A 23,681-nucleotide genomic window follows, 5' to 3' on the forward strand; every position below is an offset into this window, starting at 1 on the left:
CCAGTAGACTTCCTCCAACTGGTTTGCTGCTAGATGCAGCTCAAGCATCGCGTTCTCCTGAATGATGAACAAGCCACACCACTGCATGGTTCTAGTTTATTGTTTGACAGAAAAAAGCAGGATCATCCAGCATTGCGTCTGAACGGCTCAAAAATGGTTTCCCTTAGGTTACCAAAAAATCACGACAATTTGCTTTCAGACGCAACAACTCACTGCCATTGAGTCAATTCTGACTCACAGCGACCCTACAGGACCGGGTAGCACTGCCCCTGTTGAGTTTCTGAGATAACTCTGAGTAGAAAGTCAGCAAGGCCCATCTTTCTCCCTCAGAGCCGCTGGTGGTTTGGAATTGCTTGGGGATCACAGCCCAACACGTAACCACTATGCCCCCAGCGCAGCTAGGCCCTTGAATCTGACGTTCCCAGAAAGCACTGTAATAAGAACAGGAGCTGCTACACTCAATGTTTTGGAAGGTGCTTCACCAAAGGCCTGTTTAAAACCTGCTAGCAAGGCCAGTAGTTAGAATCTAGCAGCTACTGCTTGGGAGAAAGATGAGGATTTCTGCTCCTCTAAAGATTTACAGCCTCAGAAACCCAAAGGAGCAGTTCTACTTTTTCCCGTAAGGTGGCTAGAAGTTGGAATTGGCACAGTGGCAGCGAGTTGAGTACTTAAAGAAGATTCATCTGTCTTCCAACAATGCCTAAGACAATAGTAGGCAGAGAATCCCAGGGGTTTCTGCAACTGAGAGTGAACTGGTTCTGGAAGGCCAAGCTCGCCGAGTCCAAACTCCAGCCTGAATTCTGCAGACTCAGAGAATGGATGTCCTGTTCCACAGACACAGGCGAGGTGGTGTCTGCCTGGGACGAACTTAATGAATGCATCCCAGCCAGTCTCAGAGCTAGGCTTCTCAAAAGCAACTTTAGTGAAAGAAGAGGCAAATAGTTACTCTCCTCCAAACGAAGTCTTTTTGTTGGGAGTGAGTAGAAATAGGCACCTTTTATGCAAAGGACTTTCTGACTCCCTGAGCCCTTAATTTAATGTAACTAACTGAAGAACACTCAGCGCCTCCCTCCACCTACGTCTAGCTGCGTGGTCGGAGGTGTACGCTGGGTGCCTGCTTCAAAGGCCTGGGCTAGAAACAAGTGCAACGGCTGCTCTTCACCTTCCAGAGCCAAACCCCATGCAGTCTCTTGGTTTCAGTTGTAGCAGAAACAGTAGAGGTCCTGTCGGACAGCCATGAGCAGTCCAGGCCCTCCCCGGGAGCCCCCAAGCCGAGAGGAGAAGGCCACGCTGGGGATGTCCTCCTGGGAGGTGGGGTAAGGGGAGGGGATGGTCCTGAGCAGGTGGGCGTCCCGGAGGCTCCAGAGTCTCGTGTAGCAGTCCTGGCCCACTAGGCAAGCAAGAGGGAGGGTGTGGCAGGTCAGCGACAGTGCACAGGTACACCTGTGGGTAATGTGTGGTTTCCCAGGATTCCTAAGACCTGGCGATGGTTTTATGGGCACCAGACTAACAACCCCTGGGTGGAAGTGATTACTGCTGATCAGCCATTCTTAAAATCACCAGTTGCCTGGTTCCCTAGAGCAGGGGTCCGCAAACGAGACAGAAAGCCAATCCTGTCCTTCACAGCAACTGGAAAATTAGTTGAGAGCCATGTATATGTGTTTTACAGACAGATCACACTATCTGAGTAATATCCTTTAAACCTTTTTCCATTTTGAGTCCCTTGTACTTACTTAAAGAGCCCCATATGGTTCGAGAGCCGCCCTGCCCTGAAACCAAAGGCAGTTACAGGGCTTATAAGGGGTAAGGCACACTGGCCAGGGGCGGCACCTCAGCTGGTTCAGCAGTCGTCCTGACTAACAAGGATTCTGCATCTCTTGGTACCAAGGGCTCATCAGGAGAGCTCAGCTCACCTGGTTCAGATAATAAATAGGTGGTGGAGTCCCAGAAGTCACTGGAAGGTCTCTTCACGATAGCAAGTGTGGAACCACACACGTTCATGAGCCCAGTTAGTTCGCAGGGCATACCCTTCTGAGGACTGTGACACCTACACTTTGGGTGACAGTAGGCCAGGCACATGATATACAAGGGGGCTTCAAAACGTTTGTGGAAAAATCCCATTATCTTATAATTCCACTTTGCTGGAATCATTTTGAAGGTCCTTGGCATGTGGCTGGAGACCCCCAGAAGGTAAGAGAATAGACCCAGGGCATGCACGGACGTTCACCTTCGTGCTTCTGACCACCTGAGTGACTCCCAGGCCCTTGACACCGAAGGAGGTACTAACAAGGGTGCCTTCAGGTGCGTGTCTGGGAGGGCTGCTGCAGCTGGCCACCCTGCACTGCCTCAAGCCTTAGCTCTTCTCGAGGACCCAGCACACAGACGTACTTTTGAGATGAAATTTTGTGGATCATCGACTGCAAAGTTCTAACCCAGTGAAGCGTCCCAGCCACTCAAAGGTTTCATGGAGATAAGTACACCTGGTGGCGTAGTGGTTACTCATTCGGTTTCAATCCTCAGGGTCAGCAGTTTGAAGTCATCAGCCACCCCTCTGGAAAAAGAAGGGGCTTTCTACTCCTGCCAAAGAGTGATGGGCTCGGAAACTGGACCAGGGGCAGTTCTACCCTGTCCTGTAGCCTCGCAATGAGTCAGCATCGACTCGATGGCAGTGTGTTTGGTTTGGGTATGGTGGGAGTATTGACTAAAAGCATAACCCTAACTCCCTCCTGGTTTCCCTCAGTAAAAACACTGGTCTTCCGTGATACTAGATGTAACAGTCTGGAAGCATATTCTGCCATAGACGTGAGCTCCCTGCAAGAAGGCGGAGTGGCTGGCATGCTCCACTCCTGCTCACAGGCCACGCGTGGGTCTGAGGAACCTGCAGCTGCTTTATAATGCTTTTACATTTCTTTTCTCAGCATCGTCTGGTGGAAGTGGAGTAGGCAAAGAGGAAGCTCAAGGTTTTACACAAGACACTATGGGATAAGGGGCCGCAGTGAATGTTCACTAGGAAACTGAAACCCCAAACCCGGGTCCCTGCCTCCTAGGTCTTATTTCATCCAACAAGGGGCCTGCTTCTCAGGTGCTCTGTGCCTGCTGACAGGGGGACAAAGGGCTGACTGGTGGGTGTTTAAGCTTTGTTCCCTAGTGTCCAGTCCATTGTCCTCCTGGGCCCCGGCCCCCAACTGTGCACACTCCCTTTTGCTCTGTCCTAATTTTTACATAGCAAGCGTCTTTTCCTTGGGAGCGCCTGCTATTTAAGGTGTGGGGGTCACTCGGGCAGTGTTGGTTGGGATGGCATTTGCTTCCCCAGTTACCTGCCATCAGCAGGCCTTCTTCCTCATGCACGTGCAGGGGCAGCTGGGCATACTCGTTCACGTGGCCTTCAAACTGCCTTAGACATTTGGTGGTCCTCAGGTCCCACAGCTTGATCTGGGGGAAGGAAGACACACACCAGTGGTTAGGGAGGGCCCAGCTGCTCCCCGGAAGTCTCTTCAGGATGGGAGGATCTCACAAGCGCCTGGGCCCTGAAGCCCGTCAAAAGCTTGCAACCCGTGAACCCTCTCTTCCTTTCTGCCTGGCCACACCAGGCTCACCAGAGCTCAGGTTGGTGGAAAGCACGGAAGCTTCCCCCGTCTCCAGATACCTCTCTGCCCGGTGTCTTGGCACAAAGGTCTCATCTGTGTAACCTCTTGTACCGGGCCGCAGAGTCCCGATTCCAGCAACCCCCCTACCTTTCCAGCCATATCTGATGCTATCAGGCACTGTTCTTGCTGGAGGATTTGCATGGAAGTCACTGCCGAGTCATGGGCCATGCTCAGGGTCTTCCAGCCCTTGCCCCGGCTTTGAGAACGCAGGTCAATGGCAAAAATCTCCCCGGAACGGCAGCCATTAAACAGCAAGGGGGCCTGTGGAAGGAGGGACTGCTTGGTGCCTGGTCCTGACTACTGCTCTCCACGCCTGCATGCATGCGTCCTCACCTCCCTGAGCCTAGCCCTGCAGAAAGTGCAGGCGGAGATGGGCTCATCAGGGTTTGGGTCTCGACAGAGTTGGAAGGGCAGATGAGTCCCCAGGGTGGGATACTAGCCCCTTTGTTTCCTCAGGTCCTAGGAGCTGCCCCGTTGGCAGCTTGGGCTGAATTCGAAAGCCTAACCAACCATGGGCACCTTGTGCCCTCCACGGCTGTTTGTGAGAGGCTGGTTGATGAAAAGGGAGAGGAGGGGACCAGAGCGAGCAAAAGCCACAGAAACCGGGACCTATCGCCCGCCGACTCCACGTTTTGAAAGAAGGCTGGCATTTTCTACCGGGCAAGTGTACTTCGATGCCTGGGCTTGTAAAAGTGGCACCCGACAGCTGTGAGTAAAGAGTAGGCGCCAGCACTGGGACCTGAGGTTGGGCATTCTGTCCCTGTTGTTTCAGCAGGCTAGTCCAGGGTGCAAGAATTGCTAAGAATTCATTGACACAGGAAGTTGTTCCAAACCCAGCTTGGCCCCTGCCTTTCTGGAGCAGTCAACTTTCACTTAGCCTGGCCACATTGCGCAAAACCGCCCACTGATCTCTCCCCGGCCCCTCGGCTTCCCGGTAACGGGAAGGGCCGCGAGCTACCCTACAGAGGGTTCCAGTTTCTACTTGGCAGCTTTCCCACTCCACAGCCAACCCACCAAGACAGCAAACTGCTGGGCCAGGACGTCACTGCAGGTCCTGAATAACTGCCGGTGTCCCGTCACCACGTTGGTCAGCAGGACCTGCCGAGACAGGCCTGAAGGAGACAGAGGTGAGCCAGCGAGGCCAGTGGTCCTTGCGGGCTGGGGGTGGGGGTGGGGGGGGGCGGGACTGCAGGCTGTTGGGGCTTGAGGTCCGTGAGCACCTTTCCTCTGGGGGCCTGGGAGGTGGCCATGCTCGCTCACCTGTGCTGAAGCAGTTATTTGCTTGGACGTTCAGGGACCATGCACAGGACCAGGCACTGGGGATCCGGAAGCTGCAGAGCATGTCAGGCTGGTCTGCAGTTGCTAAAGGGCATAGAGAAGGTGCCATGGCGTGGGAGACCCACAAGCATCTGTGCAGAAGCGTCGATCGCTTGGTTCCGCTCTGGGTTTGTGATGGTGGGAGACATCAGCCGGGGCCCTGACTCCGAGTGGGCATCTGAGTGTGAACTTCAGACACTTCCTGACTCACATGAGAACATGAAGGGCACTAACAGTATCAGGGTGGTGTGGTGGTGAAAATAGACGCTCTTTGAGTCCAGTTCTACTATCTACTAGCCGGGTTTCAGCAAGTAAGGAAATATATAAACCTTTTAAAATGATGTACACAGAATACTTAAAAATCCTACAGTTCAATGGATGATCACAAAATATAGCTAGATTAAGAAATAGAAAAAAAAGAAAAGAAATAGACTATTCCAGGACTCTGGGGCCCCTCCTCATAGGCCCTCCCCATTATGAACCCTGCCCCAACCCAAAGGTTCTCCCCGCTTCCTAACACTGCAGCGCTGAGTTTTGGGAGGCACCTGCTGACCTTGGCTCTGCTCGTTTCCTCCTTAGAAAAAGGTGACCACAGTCTCTTGCCACGAGTGGGTGGTAAGATGAACTGCTGGCACTGGGCTAAGTGTGGCATGCCTCAATAATGTAAATTGAATGGGGTGATGGCGACCACTCAGGGCAGAGAGGTGCAGGGCAGGGGTTCATGGTGGGCTTGCCCGAGGCCTGCCTCACTAGTCTGAATTCTCTAGAAGACTGCAGACCCCACATGCTGCTAGCAAGAAGTCCACGTGCCTTCGGCCAGACAGAATGCAGGTGCTTTGAGGTGTCTGGCCCTCACATTTTCTGAACGGCTCCACAACAGGCAGCCCGGCCAATGTTTTACTCGCTCACATTTTGATCTCAACACCCAGTCACTCTACTCTGGCTGCTCAAAAGGCCCTCTGGGGGCACTGGAAAAGGAGAGGGCCTTCGAGGGGGAATCCTGGGCCGGGCTCCCAGGTCCTCGCCCAGACACCTCTACAGACTCCGCATGCAGTGAGGCCCCACCTGGGCTCCGCCGGTCCGTCGTGCCCGCGTCTCTCCAGCCACCCACACCGCCCACGAGTGCAGGCTGCTGGCTGCAGCACCACAAGACCCGGCTTGGAGGGTCTCGTACCTGGCTGGCTGTGGGAGAAGAGCGATGCCGGCAGCAGCGTGGCGCAGCCCGGAGTCTTGGCGATTCCCCGGCGGCACAGCCTGGGCAACAGGTCAAGGGCAGTAAGACACAGCTGTTCCTCTGGGAGGACGGAGGGAGGCTGGGCCTGGGTCCCTTCAAAGGACAACCCTGACACCTTCGAGCAGAGGCACAGCCACCAGCAGGCTTACCACAAGCGCACGTCCCCACTCCTGCCTTCAGAGGCTTCTTAAAAGGGAAAGCTGGCACCCAGCGTGGGGCAGCACCCCTACCCCACCCCCCCATGCCCTGGATCCAAATCTGCTTTCTCACCCAGGGAAAACCACTACTCAGAAATGGGCTGTCTTCTAGGCCCTGCAAAACATGGACACGTTTCTCAACAGCAGTAGAAAGGGCGGTGCCCGTCTGTCACACACAAAGCGGCATCTATCGTCATCTAGACCAGTGGTTCTCAACCTTCCTAATGCCTTGACCCTTTCATACAGTTCATGTGGTGCTGACCCCCCCAACCATTAAATTTTTGTGGCTATTTACTTCATCACTGTCATTTTGCTACTGTTATGAATCAGGCCACCCCTGGGAAAGGATCGTTCGACACCAAAGGGGTCATGACCCAGATTGAGGACCACTGCTCTAAGGCATAGGTTCCAAAACTTATCTGGCCTGTCACCCCTTTTAAAGGGGGGTGGAAAAAAAGGACTCCGTGCTCCCCCTGGCCATTAAAAACATGTGTCCTGCCACTCGTAATCCAGGATAAAGCAGCTGCTGCTGCTGTCGGCAGGGGGCCGCCCAGTCAGGCCGACCCACAGACAGAAACACTGCCTGGGTCGGCACCCTCATCACAGCTGTCCCTGGGCTGCAGTCCCTTCTTGTGGTCGGGTGTCAATCGTCTCCTGAGGTTCATCCTTGCGTTCGCTGCCCCTCTACTCTGCCCAGCATGCCATCCTTCCTCAGACAGGGCTGGGCTCTCCTGGCATGTCCAAAGCACGGATACTTGTTTTTGCCGCCCTCTGGGATTATCCGTTCCAGCCCCAGGGGTGGGGGTGGGGGAAGCAGTGTTGTCTACTTTGGTAAGCTTCTCTAAAGGGGGTCTCTTCCCTCATCCCACCATGGACACAGCTGCCTGCCTGGTTTTCTCTGTGGACACCTCCCATCGCCACAATTCACTGCCAAGTCCTAGACTGCACTCCGACTTGTGCCTCCCTCGCCACTCCTGCTCTGATCCTTCAAGTTCTCATCACGGCTCGTGGGCTCTCCCAGCAGCCTCCTGCAGAGGGCCCTCCCCTTGCCAGGCCATGCCTGCACACGCCAGCCCACATCTCTAGGTGCATCCCTGAGGAATTACCCCTGCAAGTGCCCTTGGACTCTCAGCCATGCCCTCTCTTACCTGTCCCTCCTCCCTGTGTGCTAGCCACTCTTCTTGGTACCATGGTGTGGGACAGCTGACCTGTTGGTCTGCCAGTCTCCAGCCCTGCACAGGGCCTGTACATGCTGAATAGATGTTGGCGGATTGACCGCACACAGACCTCACTGGAAAATGCCAAAGCCTGACCAGCCACGGTGGAGAATTCAGATCTGTCACACTGCCTTGGGTGGTAAGCCGCATCCACGTAGCAGCTCACATCCTTTCTAAATTCACCTCTTCGGTCTCCGTATTTGGAGGGTGAGGGTCTGAGGAAAAAGTCCTTGCCCAGGTGTACTGCTGGTTTCTGTGACCGAGACTCAGGTCATAAACCTCATTGCTCATGGGGCCAACTCCTTGGCCCCGTTCCCTCCAGGCCCAGGCTAAGCTGGCACGCAGGGAGAGCGGACATGACGGACTCAGCATAACCTCCCACCGCTCTCGGGTGGGGTGGGGCGTGCAGAGGGTCCCTCGGTCTGAAGGAGCCATCATTTTTGTAAAGGGCGACAGCTCTGTGAACTTCTGCAGACCCCGTAGGTGCACGGAGGTCGGAAGATGACCTGAAATGACCACCAGAGGGCAAAGTGACTCAGCTACACCCAAAGACTCTCTCGTAGCCGAGTAGCTGGAAAAGAAACACGAGAACTCACGTACTGTTTCACTCTCTGAGCATCCAAAAGGAGAGTGAGGCCTTGCTTTTCTCTCTTCAAAATGTGGCGTCTTCTCTCCTCAGGTCAGACTATCCCAGGAACAGGTAGCCCCATTCCCCACAGACACCTGGCCAACAAAAGCCACACGCAATTTTGAATTGACAGCATCCACAGAGTTTTGTGTGCGGCCTCCGTGCACTACAGAGCCAGGCCTCCAGTGGCCCTCTGGATCACAGCTCTGGGAAACGGCTGCAGCCCTGCTGTCAGTGGTTGTGGAGGTGCAGGGCGAACCCACTGCCATGCAGCACGCTCAGACCCTGCCCAGTGCTCACCTCCCGGCCCGCCACTGTGGTCTGGTCGAGCTGGCCCCAAGCAACACCTCCTGAGGGGGCTGGTAATTGCAGTGTGGACACCTACTTCTGGACCCCATTCACTAAGGGAAAGGAGCCTGGGGCAGCCTCATTAACACAGAGCTTTGATTTGATGTTGGGTCAAACAGTATTCCTGAAGCGTAGGATGGACAGTTGTCCCCTGAAATTGTTCAGGGTCCCCACGGCTCCCTGGGGGAAGCTCCGGCCATCCTGACCCTGCTGTGCAACTAGTAAGAGTCCTTGGCTGCTCTCTGTCAAATAAGGTGGCCTCATACCTCTGTCCAATCTCCTCTGGTCCCTGCCACCCCTCAGGGCCACTACTTCGGCTCTTGGCTCTTCTTGTTCTGCCTATGCAGGACCTGTGGCTCCTTCCCACAGACATGCTACTTTCTGCTTTAGCCCTTAGCTGACACACCCTCACTCCGGCGTGGTGACGTGAGATGGAGCCATAAGACACGGTGGTTTAAGGTGGGCGGGCTCGGGGGCAGACTTCTTAGGTTCTCATCTTGGAACACAGTGCCTGCCCACAGACAGTAATGCCACTCCTGGGAAATGGCCTCTGTGGGGACCTGACTGCTACCCCGGGGCTGCTGCCCTTTCCGAGGGAGTGAGACGTGTGCACAATGGCTCAGTCAGATTCTGGCACTAAGCCGATGCCAGCTCCCACCGTGCTACCCACCCCCACCTCCAGCCCCCACACCCAATGCCCAGGTCTGTATCACCATGCGCCCGCCCACCAACTCTTTTCGTTCACCGAAGGATACAGAATGTGGGAATCCAAGTGGTTTAGCGAGGCCCAGCACACACAATTCACCTGGGGAGGAAGCACACAGCAAAAACAAAGTTGTTTTTTTTTTAAGGTGATTTAACTAGGGGGGTGTGGGGGGAAGGCGCAAGGCAGAGCGAGGGCAGGGGAAATGTTCTAAAGTTAATTGTGGTAATGATTGTACAATTCTTTTATTGAATTTTATGATATGTTGATAAAATGTAGTTAAAAAGGTGCCAATAAAAATGTAATTAAAAAAAAAATCTTCTGGTGCTATGGTTGTGGATTGAATTGTGTGCCCCAAAAATATGTCAGCAGGGCTGGGCCAAGGTCTTGATAAGACTTAACCGTCCTCCGTTTTGTGGCCTGAGGTGATGTTACTAAGGCAGGATTCAAGACCATTGTGTTTTAATGAGGCAGAATTAGGCTATATTTTTAGTCGATCTCTTTTGAGATATAAAAGGGACTAAACAAGTAAGCAGAGATCAGAGTGACCCCCTATAATCTAGAAATAATAGCCAGAAGCAGAGCGTATCCTTTGGACCCAGGGTTCCTGTGCTGAGCAACTGCTAGACCCAGGGAAAAACTGGTAATAATGACCTTCTCTGAGAGCTAAATGCAAGAAAACCACCCTGGTAGCTGGGACCCTGAATTTGGACCTCCTGCCTCCTAGAACCCTTAGAGAATACAATTTTGTTCTCGGAATAGCCGCACTAGAGAACTGTGGCAGGTGTGAAAACCCCAAACCACGCTCGCTGCCATCGAGTCGATGCGACTTAGACGACAGCGTAGAACTGCCTTCTTTATGGGAGTCTTTCTCCATAAAAACGGACTGGATGGCTTTCTGGCAACTGGGGGCTTTCCCGCCCTGCCAGCCTGGGTCCCGGAGGAAACAGAGAGGAAGTAACCCCCAGGCCTCCTCAGCATGGGGCACGGAGTGAGATGCAACCCAGGGCGTGGGTTGGGGGTGGGGAGCTGAATTCTTCTACAACAAACATTGTTCTGCATCTTCAGAGGAAGGTGCGCGTACTTCACCCCAAATGATTTTCAACCTGTAGCTCCTGTCCTGACTAAACAAAGCCAGGGGTGCAGTCATTACCCTGTTGCAATTTACAGGGGCTCCCTGGGCAGTGAGCACTTTATACAAGTAGTCATGTAGACACCCCCGAGGCGGCTGCAGTGTCTGTCGCAGACTGCTGGCTGGCTGAGGCATTCTTCTGGAGGTCAGAGAAAGACTCGAATGTCCAGGCCACAGCCCACTGTTGACCACATCCCAGAACTTGGCGTGGGGTCATTTGGGCCACCCTGTGATCATCCTCGAGGGAAGGTTCAGGGGCACGGCTCCAAGCCTACCTCCTCCAAGACAAGCAATTCCTGAGGCTCCTACTCTCCCATGATGGCTTTCCAGGACATCGAAACAAATCTGCCCCCTGGGGAAGCGTGGAGGCCACACCTGGCCTTCTTCCCACAGCGCTCTCCTCTCCTCTGCGTTTGGGTTCCCACTTCTTGACCTGTAGCGTCCGTGGACCCCACAGCAGAGAGGGCTGCCGGGTTGCAGAGGCGGGAGGTGGGGAGGAGTGTACCTTGCGGTTGGTGAAGTACAGGTTTTCATACATCCTCACGGTGAGGGATGGGATCTGCAGACCGCTGAGGTTGATGATGCTGTACTTGGAGCCGCCGGCCTTGATGTCGATGACTGTGAACACCCGGTCTCGGTTGGTACTGGCCTGGAGGAGCAGAGGGAAGAGCAGGGGATCTCGCGGGCTGAGCCAGGCAGGTGGTCTAAGACCCTGAAAGCCAGTGCCCATCTCTCCTGGCCTGCGCGTCCCACGCATGTTCCCCATGGTGCTTCTGTCTCTGAGGGATGGTGGAAGACACCCCAACGTCCCCCCGCAAGTCCACTCTGCACCAAGCCACTCACTCCCTGTCTGGTCTGAAGTCGGCAGATTTCCATGACCCAGAACCTGGTCGGGAAGAGTCCATATCCCATTCGGATGACTGAGGGGCGGCCATGTGGACCCCCCCTTGGGTTCCAAGTCACGAGGATAGGCCTGGCTCCTTTTGATTACAGGAGGTCCTCCAGCTCTCTGCCAACACTGACAGGGTTGCTGGGCTCACGGAGTTGGCTGCTGGGTCCCCACTTGGGTTGACACAGAGGCACAGGAAGACCTGCTCCCTGCACATAAAGCGATAAGGTGTGCTGCCAGTGCAGGCCCAGGGCTGGACAAGGGGCTGCAAGCCCTGCCCCTTGGGCTGTGGCTCTGAGGGCGCCGTGGGGCTTCAGCTCATTCCTGCCTCCACAGGCAAGGGGGCCTTTCCAGCTCAGTACCCCACACACTTGAGATGGGCCTTAGCCAGTGGTGGCGGGGCCCAGGCTCTGATGCAAAGTGACATCAAGTGGGGACCGCAACAGCCCACTCTACCAGCCCACTTATCTGCCCCTAGGCCAGCAGCAGGGGCCTGCTAAAACTATAAAACCAAGATGGGGCAAACAAGCGGCCATCTAGCTCGGAAGCAACAAAGCCCACAGAGAAAGAAGCACATGAGCCTGTGTGATCACGAGGTGTTGAAGGGATCAGGTAGCAGCCACCAAAGAACAAAAACCATCATTGTGTGATCACCTTCCCCACATAAACGCTGAAGATGAATGTGTGCATAAGTAAGTGTGGTGAAGAAGGCTGATGGTGCCCGGCTATCGAGAGCTATAGCGTCTGGGGTCTTAAAGGCTTGAAAGTAAACAAGCGGCCATCTAGCCCAGAAGCAACAAAGCCCACATGGAAGCAGCACACCAACATGTGTGATCATGAAGGGCTGAAGGGGGACCAGGCTTCAAGCACCAAAGGCAGGGGGGAGAGGGAGGAGGAGATCATATCATCGTGAATGAGGGGAGCGCATGATGGGGACCCAATGCCCATCTGTAGACAACTGGGCATCCCTTGCAGAGGAGATGAGTCACTCAGGGTTCAGTGTAGCAATAATGAAACTCACAACCTTCCTCTAGTTCTTAAACGCTTCCTCCCCCAACTATCATGATCCCAATTCTACCTTGCAAACCTGGTTAGACCAGAGGATGCACCGTGGAAACACAGGGAATCCAGGACAGAAGAACCCCTCAGGACCAGTGGTGAGAATGGTGATACCGGGAGGGAAGGGGGCGGTAGAAAGGGGGAACCAATGACAAGGATCTACATATAACCTCCTCCGTTGGGAATGGGCAACAGAAAAGTAGGTAAAGGGAGAGGCCAGGCAGTGTAAGATAAGATAAAATAATAATTTATAAATTATCAACGGTTCATGAGGGAGGGGGGAGCAGAGAGGGAGGGGGAGGGGGGAAAAGGAAAATGAGCTGATTCCAGGAATCCAAGCAGAAAGCGAGTTTTGAGAATGATGAGGGCAACGAATGCATAAGTGTGCTTTACACAATTGATATATGTGTGGATTGTGATAAGAGTTGTATGAGCCCCAATAAAATGATTTTTTTAAAAAACAACCAAGACGGTGCCACTTGCTTTCGTGGCATTTGGTGCCTCTAAAGCCTGGCTTGACAAAAGCGAACACAGACCCACCAGGCCATGTGGGCACAGCCACCGTGGCTCGCTGCAGCCACAGTCCCTCCCTCCTACTCACCAGGATGAGGTTGAACTGGTCACTTGCCAAAGCGGAGGGGTCTGAGCTCTGAATGTGGACCTTCCCCTTCTGCATGCAGCTCACTCGTAGCTCGTGGGCTAGACTGAAGGGGGAGACAGGAGACAGAGAGGCCAGGGGGCATGGACCCCATGCCAGGAGACATCCATGGAGAAGATGCAGTAGTGGGAAAGGGAAGACCCAAAGGCCACCTTCCCTAGTTGGCTGTCTCCATACTCCCTTCTAGCACAGAAGGAAGAAAATCCCAGTTAATCTGAGTTTGCCCTGCCCTCTTCCAGCTGGCAGCTCCCTCACCAGGTTTCTGGGTGAAGGACCTGCGGTGCGTTTTCCTCTCGGGAGGGAGACCGAAGGGCACCGAGGCCCTGATCAGCACCCTCTGTGTGGTCCTAAGGGGCACTGCTCCTCCTTCTCATCCACCTCACCCTCGGCTCTCTTTGCAGCCGCCACTGCCAATATGTCAGGGGTGGGGGCGCAGAACACAGGGGCTAGATGCTGTCAGACACAGGAGCCAAGCAGACCCAGCCTCGCTAGCTGCACTTGGGGCCAGTCACCCCTCTTTTCAGAACCTGTTTCCTTTTCCAGAAATTGGTGGGAAATACCAACCAATCTCAAAGTTTTAGAGTAATGGCAGAAATGCCAAGTATTGAGACAGAACATTTGGTACACACACATCTATGTAAAGTCCCATTTGGGGAGGGGCAGGGCAGTTCATCAGAATGGAGAAGGTGAGAAGGTTGCACCCTCGTGGCAGCTGTAGGGCTGTCTACGAAACCCAGGTGGACTTACGAGTAACAGAGAGTAAGCAGTGTGTGTGGTTAGCTTCCCATCTCCCTGGCCTCCTGCTGAAGTCTGCCTCCCTCACCCGATGGGGAAAGGCTTACTCTTGGGTCAGTTCGAGCAGCAGGAGTGAGTGGCAGCCCCTCATGTGGGAAGCACCCTCACGGGAAAGACTTGGTCAATCCTGGTGGCCTCCTGGCCCAAGGAACTAAGCAACAGCGGCAGGGGAGGAGGAGGAGGAAAACACACAGAGAGCTATCTTACCGGGCATACGTGGGGTCCTTGAGGAAGCCCAGCTGTCTTTTACGTAGCAAGGACAAGGCGTTACATCCCACTCTGGCGACTTTCTGAGTGAAAAGCAGAAACAGACAAACTCAATGGGGCAAGGGAGAATGCTTTCATTAGCTCACCGGATGCGATGAAGAAACTGGTGCTAAGCCGACAGAAAGTACATGCATAAAACCCTGGTCTCACCCCTCCCGTCTGTCTTCTCTGCACTAGGAACCGCTCTCCTGCCACCTCGCCTCAGCCCCTAAAATGCACACCCGTGCCACCTTCGTCTCCACCCCTTCCCTGGTCGGGACCACTGCCTGCATGGGTGCGGAGTCACCAACAGGTGAGCGCTTCAGCAGGGGGACGGCCTCATGCTCCCTGTCCTCACCGATCCCTTGTCGCAGCTTCCAAACCAGCCTCATGGCAAGGGGCACTGACAGAGCCGCCACGTGCGCCGGGGCAGGGGCTGCCACAGTTGTCATGGCGAGCCCTGGAGCTGGGGTTGGGGCTGTGTTCGGGAGCCTCGCAGCCGGTTGTGCCGGGAGCCCTTCTCTGAAGCAGCAGCCCCTCCTCTATGCCAGTCACTCTGGACGCTACCCTCTTGGTGGCCACAGGGCTTGTTTGCCTGTTTGTGCCCTCCTCATCCCCTTTGCCACGTGAAGGGGCCCTCTCCACCTCCCCGTGCTCTCTGTGCCATGGCGTCCCACCTGCCCTTTAGGCTCCTTCCCCTGCCCCTCCCCAGTTGGGTACCCAACACACAGGAAAAGAAATGGCTCTGAGATGGTTCTTAGCCAGTGTGCGCGCCTCCCCTGGCAGCCTGGGAAAAGTAATTGGCTCAGGGTCTGACAGAGGTTAGACACAAAGATACTGTATTAATAAGAAAAAAAAATCAGATGGTCTCTTGGGCATGAAGTATATGGGAATCAGGGAGTCTACTCCACACACCTTTGCCCAAATTCCCTCACCCTGACCCCAGCACCAGCCATCCATTTCTCCAGGGGGAGCTGAAGCCACGGGGCTAGCAGGATCTGGCCTGGGGAAGGGCACCCGGGTCTCCGTCATGTTCGTCCTATTACCTATGGTGATCCCAGGCTTTCCGTCCCACTGCCCTAGAGACACCACAACGCCCTCACACCTCAACCTGTCTCACAGACTGTCCATGGGACGTTGAAGGGGCCCAGGAGGCCCTCACACCCAAGCCGTACCTATGAGCTTTCAATTTAAAATACTCCGTCACGGAAATTATACCTTACTGCTTCCCACGCTTCCGCCAGGAAAGGACAAAATGTTGGAGCTATGGATGAAGCTCAGGAAACCCCCACAGAAGTGGGTGGAGGGGACTCCTTGCTTGTTCCTATGGCCTCCACCACCAGGTTTCCACCAGGGAACATTCTGGCGGCTCTACCAGGAGCCACCCCCCCTTGAGCGCACGGTGTCCTAAGTGCACGGTGGCGCCGCTTTTCAGCAGCAGGGGCTGTTGGCAGTAGGGCAGGGGGCAGCGCGGCCTGGGAGCGTGGGCCCAACCTTCTGCTTGTCCTCTTCCATGAGCTGCTGCCTCCGCTTCTCCATCTGCTTTTGCTGGATGCTCTCCCTTGTGAGCGGGTTGCAGTTGTTATGGCCAGGGAGCAGACGAAAGTAGCGCTTCTTTTCGGGGTCAAAGTAAAACCCGGGCAGCTCTTTGGTCAATAGAAATAAAAGTTCATGTCAGGAGAAAAGCGTGCGGAAAACACCAGAAAGACCCCGAGTGAGGAGCCCACCCCCTTCCCACCAGCTGCCTGTCCTTTCTGAAGAGGACGAAGGTTGGGGTCATCCATTACCATCCTGGATCACAGGAAACCTTGGTGGCATAGTGGTCATGCACTGGGTTACTAACCACAAGGTCGGTAGTTTGAAACCACCAGCCTCTCTGAGAGAGAAAGATGAGGCTTTCTACCCCTGTGAAGAGTACAGTTAGATAAACAAACGGCCATCTAACCGAGAAGCAACAAAGTCCACATGGAAGAAGCACACCTGCCTGTGTGATCATGAAATGTCGATGGGATCAGGTATCAGGCATCAAAGAGCCAGAACAAAAAAAAAATCATATAAATGTGAATGAGGGGGCATGTAGAGTGAAGACCCAATGCCCATCTGTAGACAACTGGACATCCCCTTACAGAAGGGTCTCAGGGAGGAGATGAGCCAGTCGGGGTGGAGTACAACACCAATGAAACAAACAATTTTCCTCTAGTTCTTTAATGCTTCCCCCCATCCCACTATCATGACCCCAATTCTACCCTACAAATCCGGCTAGACCAACGCATGTACACAGGTACTGATAGAGCTGGAAACATAGGGAATCCAAGGGCAGATAAACCCCTCAGGACCAATAATTTGAGTAGAGGGGAAGGGGAAAGGGAAGGGAAGGTGGGGGGCAAAGGGGGAACCAATCTCAATGATCTACTTATAACCCCTTCCCTGGGTGTCGGACAACAGAAAAGTGGGTGAAGGGAGACAGTGGTCAGTGTAAGACATGGAAAAACAGTAATTTATAAATTATCAAGGGCTCATGAGGGAGGGGTGGGCAGGGAGTGGGGGGAATGAAGAGCTGATACCAAGGGCTCAAGTAGAAAGAAAATGTTTTGAAAATGTTGATGGCAACAAATGTACAAATGTTCTTGACACAATGGATGTACGTATGGATTGTGATCAGAGTTAAATGAGCCCCCAATAAAACGCTTAAAAAAAAAAGAGTTACAGTGAAGGACTCCCATGGCTGCAGGTCCACCCTGCTCTACAGGGTCACTATGAGTTGGGGTCAACGCCATGAGTTGCTTTTTGGAAATCCTGGGCTAAATCCCACCCTGGGGAAACACCCCAAGCCCTTTCCTTTAGCGTCTCAATTTGCTCCTGCAAGGTCTTCCAAGCCACACACGAAATGGACCCAGACAGAGGCAAAGCCGTACCGAGACACCCCAACAAGTCCTGCAGCGAGAGCAGACAGAGCCAGCTGACAAGGGCGGGTGGTCCCAAGCAGCACGCGGCATTACCTGGCACGGAGGAATCTCCAGCTGTGGCGGAAGAGGTTGACGGGGTCTCGTCATCCCTGGGGCCAGAATCCTGTGGGCTTCGTGGTGTCCCCTCATCAAGCCTGTGGACACACACAGTCACGGTACGTTCAGCAAGGGGCTCGAGTTCCTAGTTGTGCCCTTGGAAGGCTCCTCTCTTCATTGAGAGTTCACCTACTGTAAATATCCCCAAGTCAGGGCAGGGTCTGAACCTCGTGTTCTTTTCTGCTATGCTAGGAGAACATTGCTGCTGTTTGGTGACCTGGAGATCATTCCAATTCACAGTGACCTTGTGTACAACAGACGGAAACACTGCCCGGTCCTGCCCCACCCTCACGATCCCTGGGACGTTTTCATTCCACTGGCGCAGTCGCTGGGTCAATCCATCTTGCTGAGGGTCTTCCTCTTTGTCGCTGACCCACTAGCTTCCCAAGCATGATGTCCTTCTCCAGGGACTAATCCCTCCTGATAACATGTCCTAAGGAGCATTCTGGCTGTGCATCCTCCAAGACCAAGCTGTGTGATCTCCTGGCAGCCCATGATATATTCAGTGTTCTTCACCAACACCAATTCAATGACATCAAGTCTTCTTTGGCCGACCTTACTCACTGTCCAGTTTTTGCATACACATGATGACGTAGTTGAAAACACCATGGTTTGGGTCAAGAGCCCCTTAATCCTCAAAGTGACATCTTTGCTTTTTACATTTGAAAGACATCTTTTGCAACAGATTTGCCAAATGCAATACGTCATTTGGGTTTTTGCTTGTTGGTTTCACGAGTGTTGATTGTGGATCCAAGTAGAACAAAATCCTTGACAACTTAAACACTTCTCCACTTATCAGGATGTTGCTTATTGGTCCAGTTGAGAGGGGTTTTGTTTTACGTTGAAGTGTAACCCATCCCAAAGACCGTAGTTTTTGATGATCTTCATCAGTAAGTGCTTCCAAGTCTCCTTCACTTCAGCAAGCAGGGTTGTGTCATCTGCACATAGCAAGTTGCTCATGAGTCTGTCTCCGATCCTGCTGCCACATTCTTCATATAATCCAGGTGCTCGCATATTTGCTCAGCAGACAGTTTGAATAAGTATGGTGAAAGGTTGCAACCATGACACATACTTTTTTGGTTTTAAAGCACATAGTGTCCCCGGGTTCTATTCAAACAACTTCCTATGGTTGTGCACAGGCTCTGCATGAGCACAACTAAGTGTTCTGGAAGTCCCATTCTTCAACAGTATTCTGCATAATTTGTTATGATCCACACAGTTGAATGCCTTTGGATAATCCAAACAGGTACACATCTTTCTGGAATTCTCTGCTTTCCATCAACATTCATCTGATACCAGTAATCATATCCCTAGTTCCACCTCCTCTTGTGAATCCGGCTTAAATGCCAGGCAGTTCACTGGCAATGTACCACTGCAACCATCTTTAACTTACCTTCAGCAACATATACTTGCATGTGACAGTAATGATATTGTTTGCTAACTTCTGCACTTTGCTGGATGCTCTTTCTCTGGAAGGGGCACAAATCTGGATCTCTTCTAGTCAGTAGGTCGGGTAGTCATCTTCCAAATGTATGACCAGAGAGGAATGAACGCTGCTTGTTGCATTGATTCACTGAAGATATCTCAATTGGTAATCTACCAATTCCTGGAGTCTTGTTTTCTCCAGTGCCCTCAGTGAAGCTTCTTCCTTCAGCATCATCTCTAGTGACTGTACAACACAGTAATTTCCTCTCATCGCCATCCACTGCCGCCTTTTAATGAGATCTTTGGAATTTTCCAGGTGAAATGGAGATCAGAAATCTTGATGAGAGTTTTGCCAGCAAGGTTCACTTGTCAGCTAACAGCAGTCACAAGATCAGAGAAATCCCATTCTCTATTGGATTCAGTAGCACAGAATCGTTTAAATGTTACTTGGCTACTCTACTTTACAGATGGAGAAACTGGGGTTCAGGGAATGGAGGCAAAGAGCTCAGGAATACTGGGATGGAGCGCCAAGGTTAAAACACTCGATTTGCCAAGTCAAGTGGCTTCTTTGGCAATTATAGACAGTAGAGTATGGTGGTAGAGCCAAAGACCAGGTGGAAGGAACAAGAGCCCTTCTGCATCCTTCTGTAAACACTCATGTGATGCATCATTGCAGGGGAACATTTCCTCTGCAGTGCTTCCTAATGCAGCTGCTCTGCGACCACCAGCAGGAGAGACCCATGTCGTGTCATGATGGACACACAGCAGGAGAGACCCGCGTCGTGTCATGACGGACACACAGCAGGAGAGACCCACGTCATGTCATGACAGACACACAGCAGGAGAGACCCGCGTCGTGTCATGACAGACACACAGCAGGAGAGACCCACGTCGTGTCATGATGGACACACAGCAGGAGAGACCCGCGTCATGTCATGACAGACACACAGCAGGAGAGACCCACGTCGTGTCAGTGTCATGATGGAAGTCTGTGCCCCTACTCCGAGGACTGCTGCTCCATTCTTTCCACGGGCTTTCAGAAGCCTCCATCCCGGCCAAGCTAGCCTCTTCTCGAGGGCTCGTTTTCTGCTACACCGTGTAGTCTGGTGGCGAGGCCTGGGACTGAAAGGCTATTCATGGTGCTCCTTACAACACAGACCAATGTTCGGCGCTGTTCTGATCTTTTCACAATGTGGGACACGTGTGGGGACTGGCCTCCGTTTCAACAGATTCTCTCTCTTGTCTGCACGCACTCAGACCAACTGTGCACGGACGTCCTACTCATTGCCAGGTTGTGCTGAGGGCTTTCCATACATTATTGCTGACTTACACTGTTGCTGGTTTAACCTCGTTTTGCGCCGAAAAAAAGAGGGACTCAGAAGGGACGAAGCAACTTGCCCAAATGCACAAAGAAAAGGCAGCGTGGTAAACTCCAGACTTCCAAATTGCACAGCCGGGGTTCCTTCCACTACATGCTTTTTGTCACTGTTTGGGCTCATCTGTTCTAAAGTTAAAGACTATATCCAGCAGTATGCCAGATGAGACAAGGAGCCCTGCGTGCTGCCCCTGTCCCCTCCTGGCCCTCTCTGGACCCCCGGGAGCTGGGCCAACCCGGGACACACTCGTCTGGAGAACGCAACGTAAAATCAGCAAGTTGTTTTTTCAGCATCATAACTGGTGTTGGATTTTAAATTTGTTTCCCTATGTTCTGTTTTCCTTTATAAAGAAATAAAATTGATATTGGCATGTTGAAATTGAAATAAAATAAAATCAGCAAAGGAAAAAAAAAAAAAAGAAGCATCGTGTACTTGGACAGCTACCCTGACTCCACGACTAGACATCTGTCCATTTGAAAAGGAGGTCTGGGGTGAAGAGCTTTGACATCGGCACGCGTGTCTGCTTTGGTGAGTGGGGAGCTTGTGAAGTAAGTGTGCCAAGACTTCTATGGCCGAGGATCACACGAGCAGACTTACATGAAAAAGAGATGTCTTCTCCCGCGTGAGTGTGTGTAGATAGGGTGGATCTTGTTTTCTGAAAATATGTTGTATTTTCTTCATGCAAAAAAATAAGTGGACGATGGGAAAAGCAAATGGCCCCACCACACCCAGGGACAAATGATCAACAGGAAATTCAAGATCTTGACTCCCTCTGGGATGTGATTAGAAAGGAGGATACTGGGGGGGGTTCCCTTGGTAATAGATAAGGCTTTCTGTCTTAAGCTGGGTGATGGGTACCCGTTTACTGTATTATTCTAAAACACTTTTAAATGTATGCTAGATAGTATATTACATACACACGTCCTTTTGTTTGTTTGGGTTTTTTTCTTCAACATTTTTAGCAGCTTTAATAGGTCTTGGATTTTCAGGGACATCTGATAATAGATCATTACATTTCATCTTAAAGAAGTGAAGTTGTTTTCTTAAGGAAAATACTATTCTTCCTTCCAGAGAGGTTCAAGGTGAGCCATCATTCGAAGCAGCCCACACGTACTTTTGAAAGTAGATTAAAGTTGTATTACACAGAGAGACATGCACGCAGTGTGCTTATTTATTTTTTGTAGCCTTTCACAGGACTTGGGCTGAATGAATGAATGTAGATTTCCAGGAAGCAAGTTCCTTTGGCTGAAACCACAGGGAAGAAGTCCACGAAACGGAGCAATAGCTCTCAGGTTGTGGCACAGGGTCCACTTGGACCCTCTGGCTAGTGCTGTGTTCAGAAGTCATGGTCAGTCTGAGAGGAAAGAACAATGTGACCATGTCTCCTCGCCAGTCGTCAGCAGCGATGGCCCTACCTGGGAGCAGGTGGTGACTCTCTCCTCAGCCCACCTCAGCTTCCAGAGCTGCACTTTGGCTAGATTCCCCCCAGCGATTTGTGTGCACATTACTGTGTGAGAAGGAACATGCTGCACAGGCCTAAGACGTCAGGGGCCCAAACTGGTGCCCTATGAATACTTGCCTCTCATTGGGGCCGTGCTCCCTCCGCCCTGGGTTCTGCGGGTGGCTCCTCCGCCCACATCTTCTCCTGCTCCTCCAGCTGCCCTTATACATTGCTGCTCCTAAAAGAGAAAGCAAGATCACACACACACACAAATACATCCTTGTGGGCGTGCTCACGTATGTTTGTGGGCTTCCTGATGGCTCCTTCATGCTCACCGCTTGGCAAGAGTGTGGTCTAACCTGGGTTATCATCCAAGCTTCCGGACAAACCTTAACTGGTAAAGGGCTGTCCCCCAGGAAAGGAAATACTTGCAAAATCCACCACCGTTTCGGTAGCCACCTCTTGGGCTACAATTCCTCTCACCTCACAGGTGACGCATAACCTGCTAACGGTTGATTCCCTGGGCACCGGTGGGACCGGTGGGTACTAGGCACTCACAGTTACTGTCAGACAACTAACTGTGCGAGCCAGTCATGAACTCTCTTAGGTTGCTCTTCTCCCCTACCAGATCATACCAGAAGACACATTTACTGTTCTCAATAGGCAGAAATGTTATTTTCCCACATAGTTGATGGTAGCGGCATTTTCTTCACATAGTTTCAGGACTGACAAAAACAGAAAAATGGAAGAAAGCAGTTAAGCACCGAGTTGGACTTGTTAACCTGCTTTAGGAAAAAACAGGTAAGAAGCGACTACCTCCTGAACGGAAGAGCTCTCCTGTGCTCTTTTGGAAACAAGGATGAGATGGAAATATCCCTAAATGACACTGACATTACTACAATTATTCCAAGAGATCCCCCCCCCCCCGGCCTTTGTTGCGGTTTCTTTGTTTTGGATATGGGTGTTGTTTTTGTTTCTGTCGTGTGTGTCAGTCACTGGGGGGGGCAGTTCTTTGTGTGGGTGTGTCTTGACTCGATGGCAATGGCGTGCCTGGTTTGGTTACTTGGTATACCCGGACTCTATCATTAACTATCAAAACACCATAAGGTCTACACCAAGAATCACATGAGGATTTTACGAAGGCTGAACTGTGTGTGGGACACGGACCAGTTGCTGCTTCGTGCTTCAACACTTGGTGTTTCTTTCCTCCCTGGAGAAATAGGTGACAACTTTGTGGAGGTTTTTTTAAAACCATAATCAAAAGTTGCAACAATGGGGGGAAAAATAATTTCCAGGACTGAATGAAACCAAAAAATCCACCCCAAAAAACAAACAAATGCAGACATACGTGGGGCCTGGTCCTTCCTCTCACGTCCTTCAAACTTATTAGCAGGGGGGGCCAGCCCTTGGAGAGGCACGTCACGATTGATAAAGAACAGGGCAGTGACAACGAGGGAAACCCTAAGCAAGATGCACAGACTCACTGGCTGCAACCCTGGGCCCTAACACAGCAGGGCCTGAGGGTGGGGCAGGGTTGGGAAGTGACTTGTTCTCTTGTACACAGGGTCGGTCGCTAGGAGTGGGAACCCACCCGACGGCACCTAACAGCCGAGGAGACCAAGCTTCCTAGACTTGGCAAGCACGGGGGTGAAAATGTTGCCTGCTTTGCTAATACACAACTCAAGAGTGGGGATGGTTCAAGGCAGGGCGCCACGGCTTCCCGTTTGGTGGATCACCTTTGGCGAGTGACAAACCTCGGTACGCCTGTTTGTGCAACTGCCCGGGCTTCCCAGGGCTGCGGTGTGGAGACGTAACGGCTGGGGAGGTCGACAACACGCATAAGGCTGTTACCCAACCCTAACGGCGGGGTGGGGTGGGGTGGGGGGACGGCTATTACAACCTAAACTTTAGCCCCGGAGGCCGGTGGGCCCTCCAGCATAAGGCTTTGGGAAAACGCTGCTCCCTCGCGTGACCGACTGCAGGGCCACGCGCCGCACGCCCAAGAAGGCCGGCTTACGCCGAGCCACCGCCCCGGGCCCCACCCCGACCCTGTCAGGTCGGCGTCCACGTGCTTGGCCCCACCCTGTCCCTTTTCTAGGCCTTCCCCCTCCGCCCGAGCTCTGGAGGGAGCAGCCGCCGCGCCCGGCCGACGCTGAAGTGCAGCCCAGCCCACAGCGATCTACCTGACTTGAGGGTGACTCAGGACACCCCTCCGGCCCAGCTCGGCGAGGATCAAAGTGAGGTGTGGACTGTGGAGGGGACGCGGAACCACGGAGGTGTAGCGTCGGCCAGTTGGGCGCGCCCGTT

General features: G+C 52.8%; 1 protein-coding gene across 1 annotated transcript; it reads right to left on the reverse strand.

The window, feature by feature from the left end:
* Positions 1-82: 82 nt before the first annotated feature.
* Positions 83-23,644, reverse strand: DCAF4 (DDB1 and CUL4 associated factor 4). Its single transcript, XM_045287877.1, has 14 exons — positions 23,558-23,644; positions 21,513-21,612; positions 17,070-17,170; positions 15,565-15,716; positions 14,032-14,114; positions 12,973-13,075; positions 10,929-11,072; positions 9,344-9,393; positions 6,139-6,218; positions 4,908-5,009; positions 4,662-4,759; positions 3,735-3,908; positions 3,318-3,432; positions 83-1,390 (listed from the first exon to the last, which is right to left on the reverse strand). Exons 2-14 carry the CDS (start codon positions 21,602-21,604, stop codon positions 1,197-1,199), a joined length of 1,488 nt encoding a protein of 495 aa, XP_045143812.1. The 5' UTR covers positions 21,605-21,612; positions 23,558-23,644; the 3' UTR covers positions 83-1,196.
* Positions 23,645-23,681: the final 37 nt, after the last annotated feature.

Source organism: Echinops telfairi, unplaced genomic scaffold, assembly GCF_000313985.2.
Source record: "Echinops telfairi isolate 266 unplaced genomic scaffold, ASM31398v2 ScPeMD7_18;HRSCAF=68, whole genome shotgun sequence".
Lineage (NCBI taxonomy): Eukaryota > Metazoa > Chordata > Mammalia > Afrosoricida > Tenrecidae > Echinops > Echinops telfairi.

What these genes read in the sequence shown, in the direction of transcription:
- DCAF4 (XM_045287877.1), bottom strand. Translation starts at nt 21,604, where the DNA reads ATGTATAAGGGCAGCTGGAGGAGCAGGAGAAGATGTGGGCGGAGGAGC. An exon ending in TGGAAGAGGACAAGCAGAAG is followed by an intron (nt 14,115 to 15,564) that starts GTTGGGCCCACG and finishes CTTTTCACTCAG; the next exon opens with AAAGTCGCCAGAGTGGGATG. An exon ending in AGAAGGCCTGCTGATGGCAG is followed by an intron (nt 1,391 to 3,317) that starts GTAACTGGGGAA and finishes TTGCTTGCCTAG; the next exon opens with TGGGCCAGGACTGCTACACG.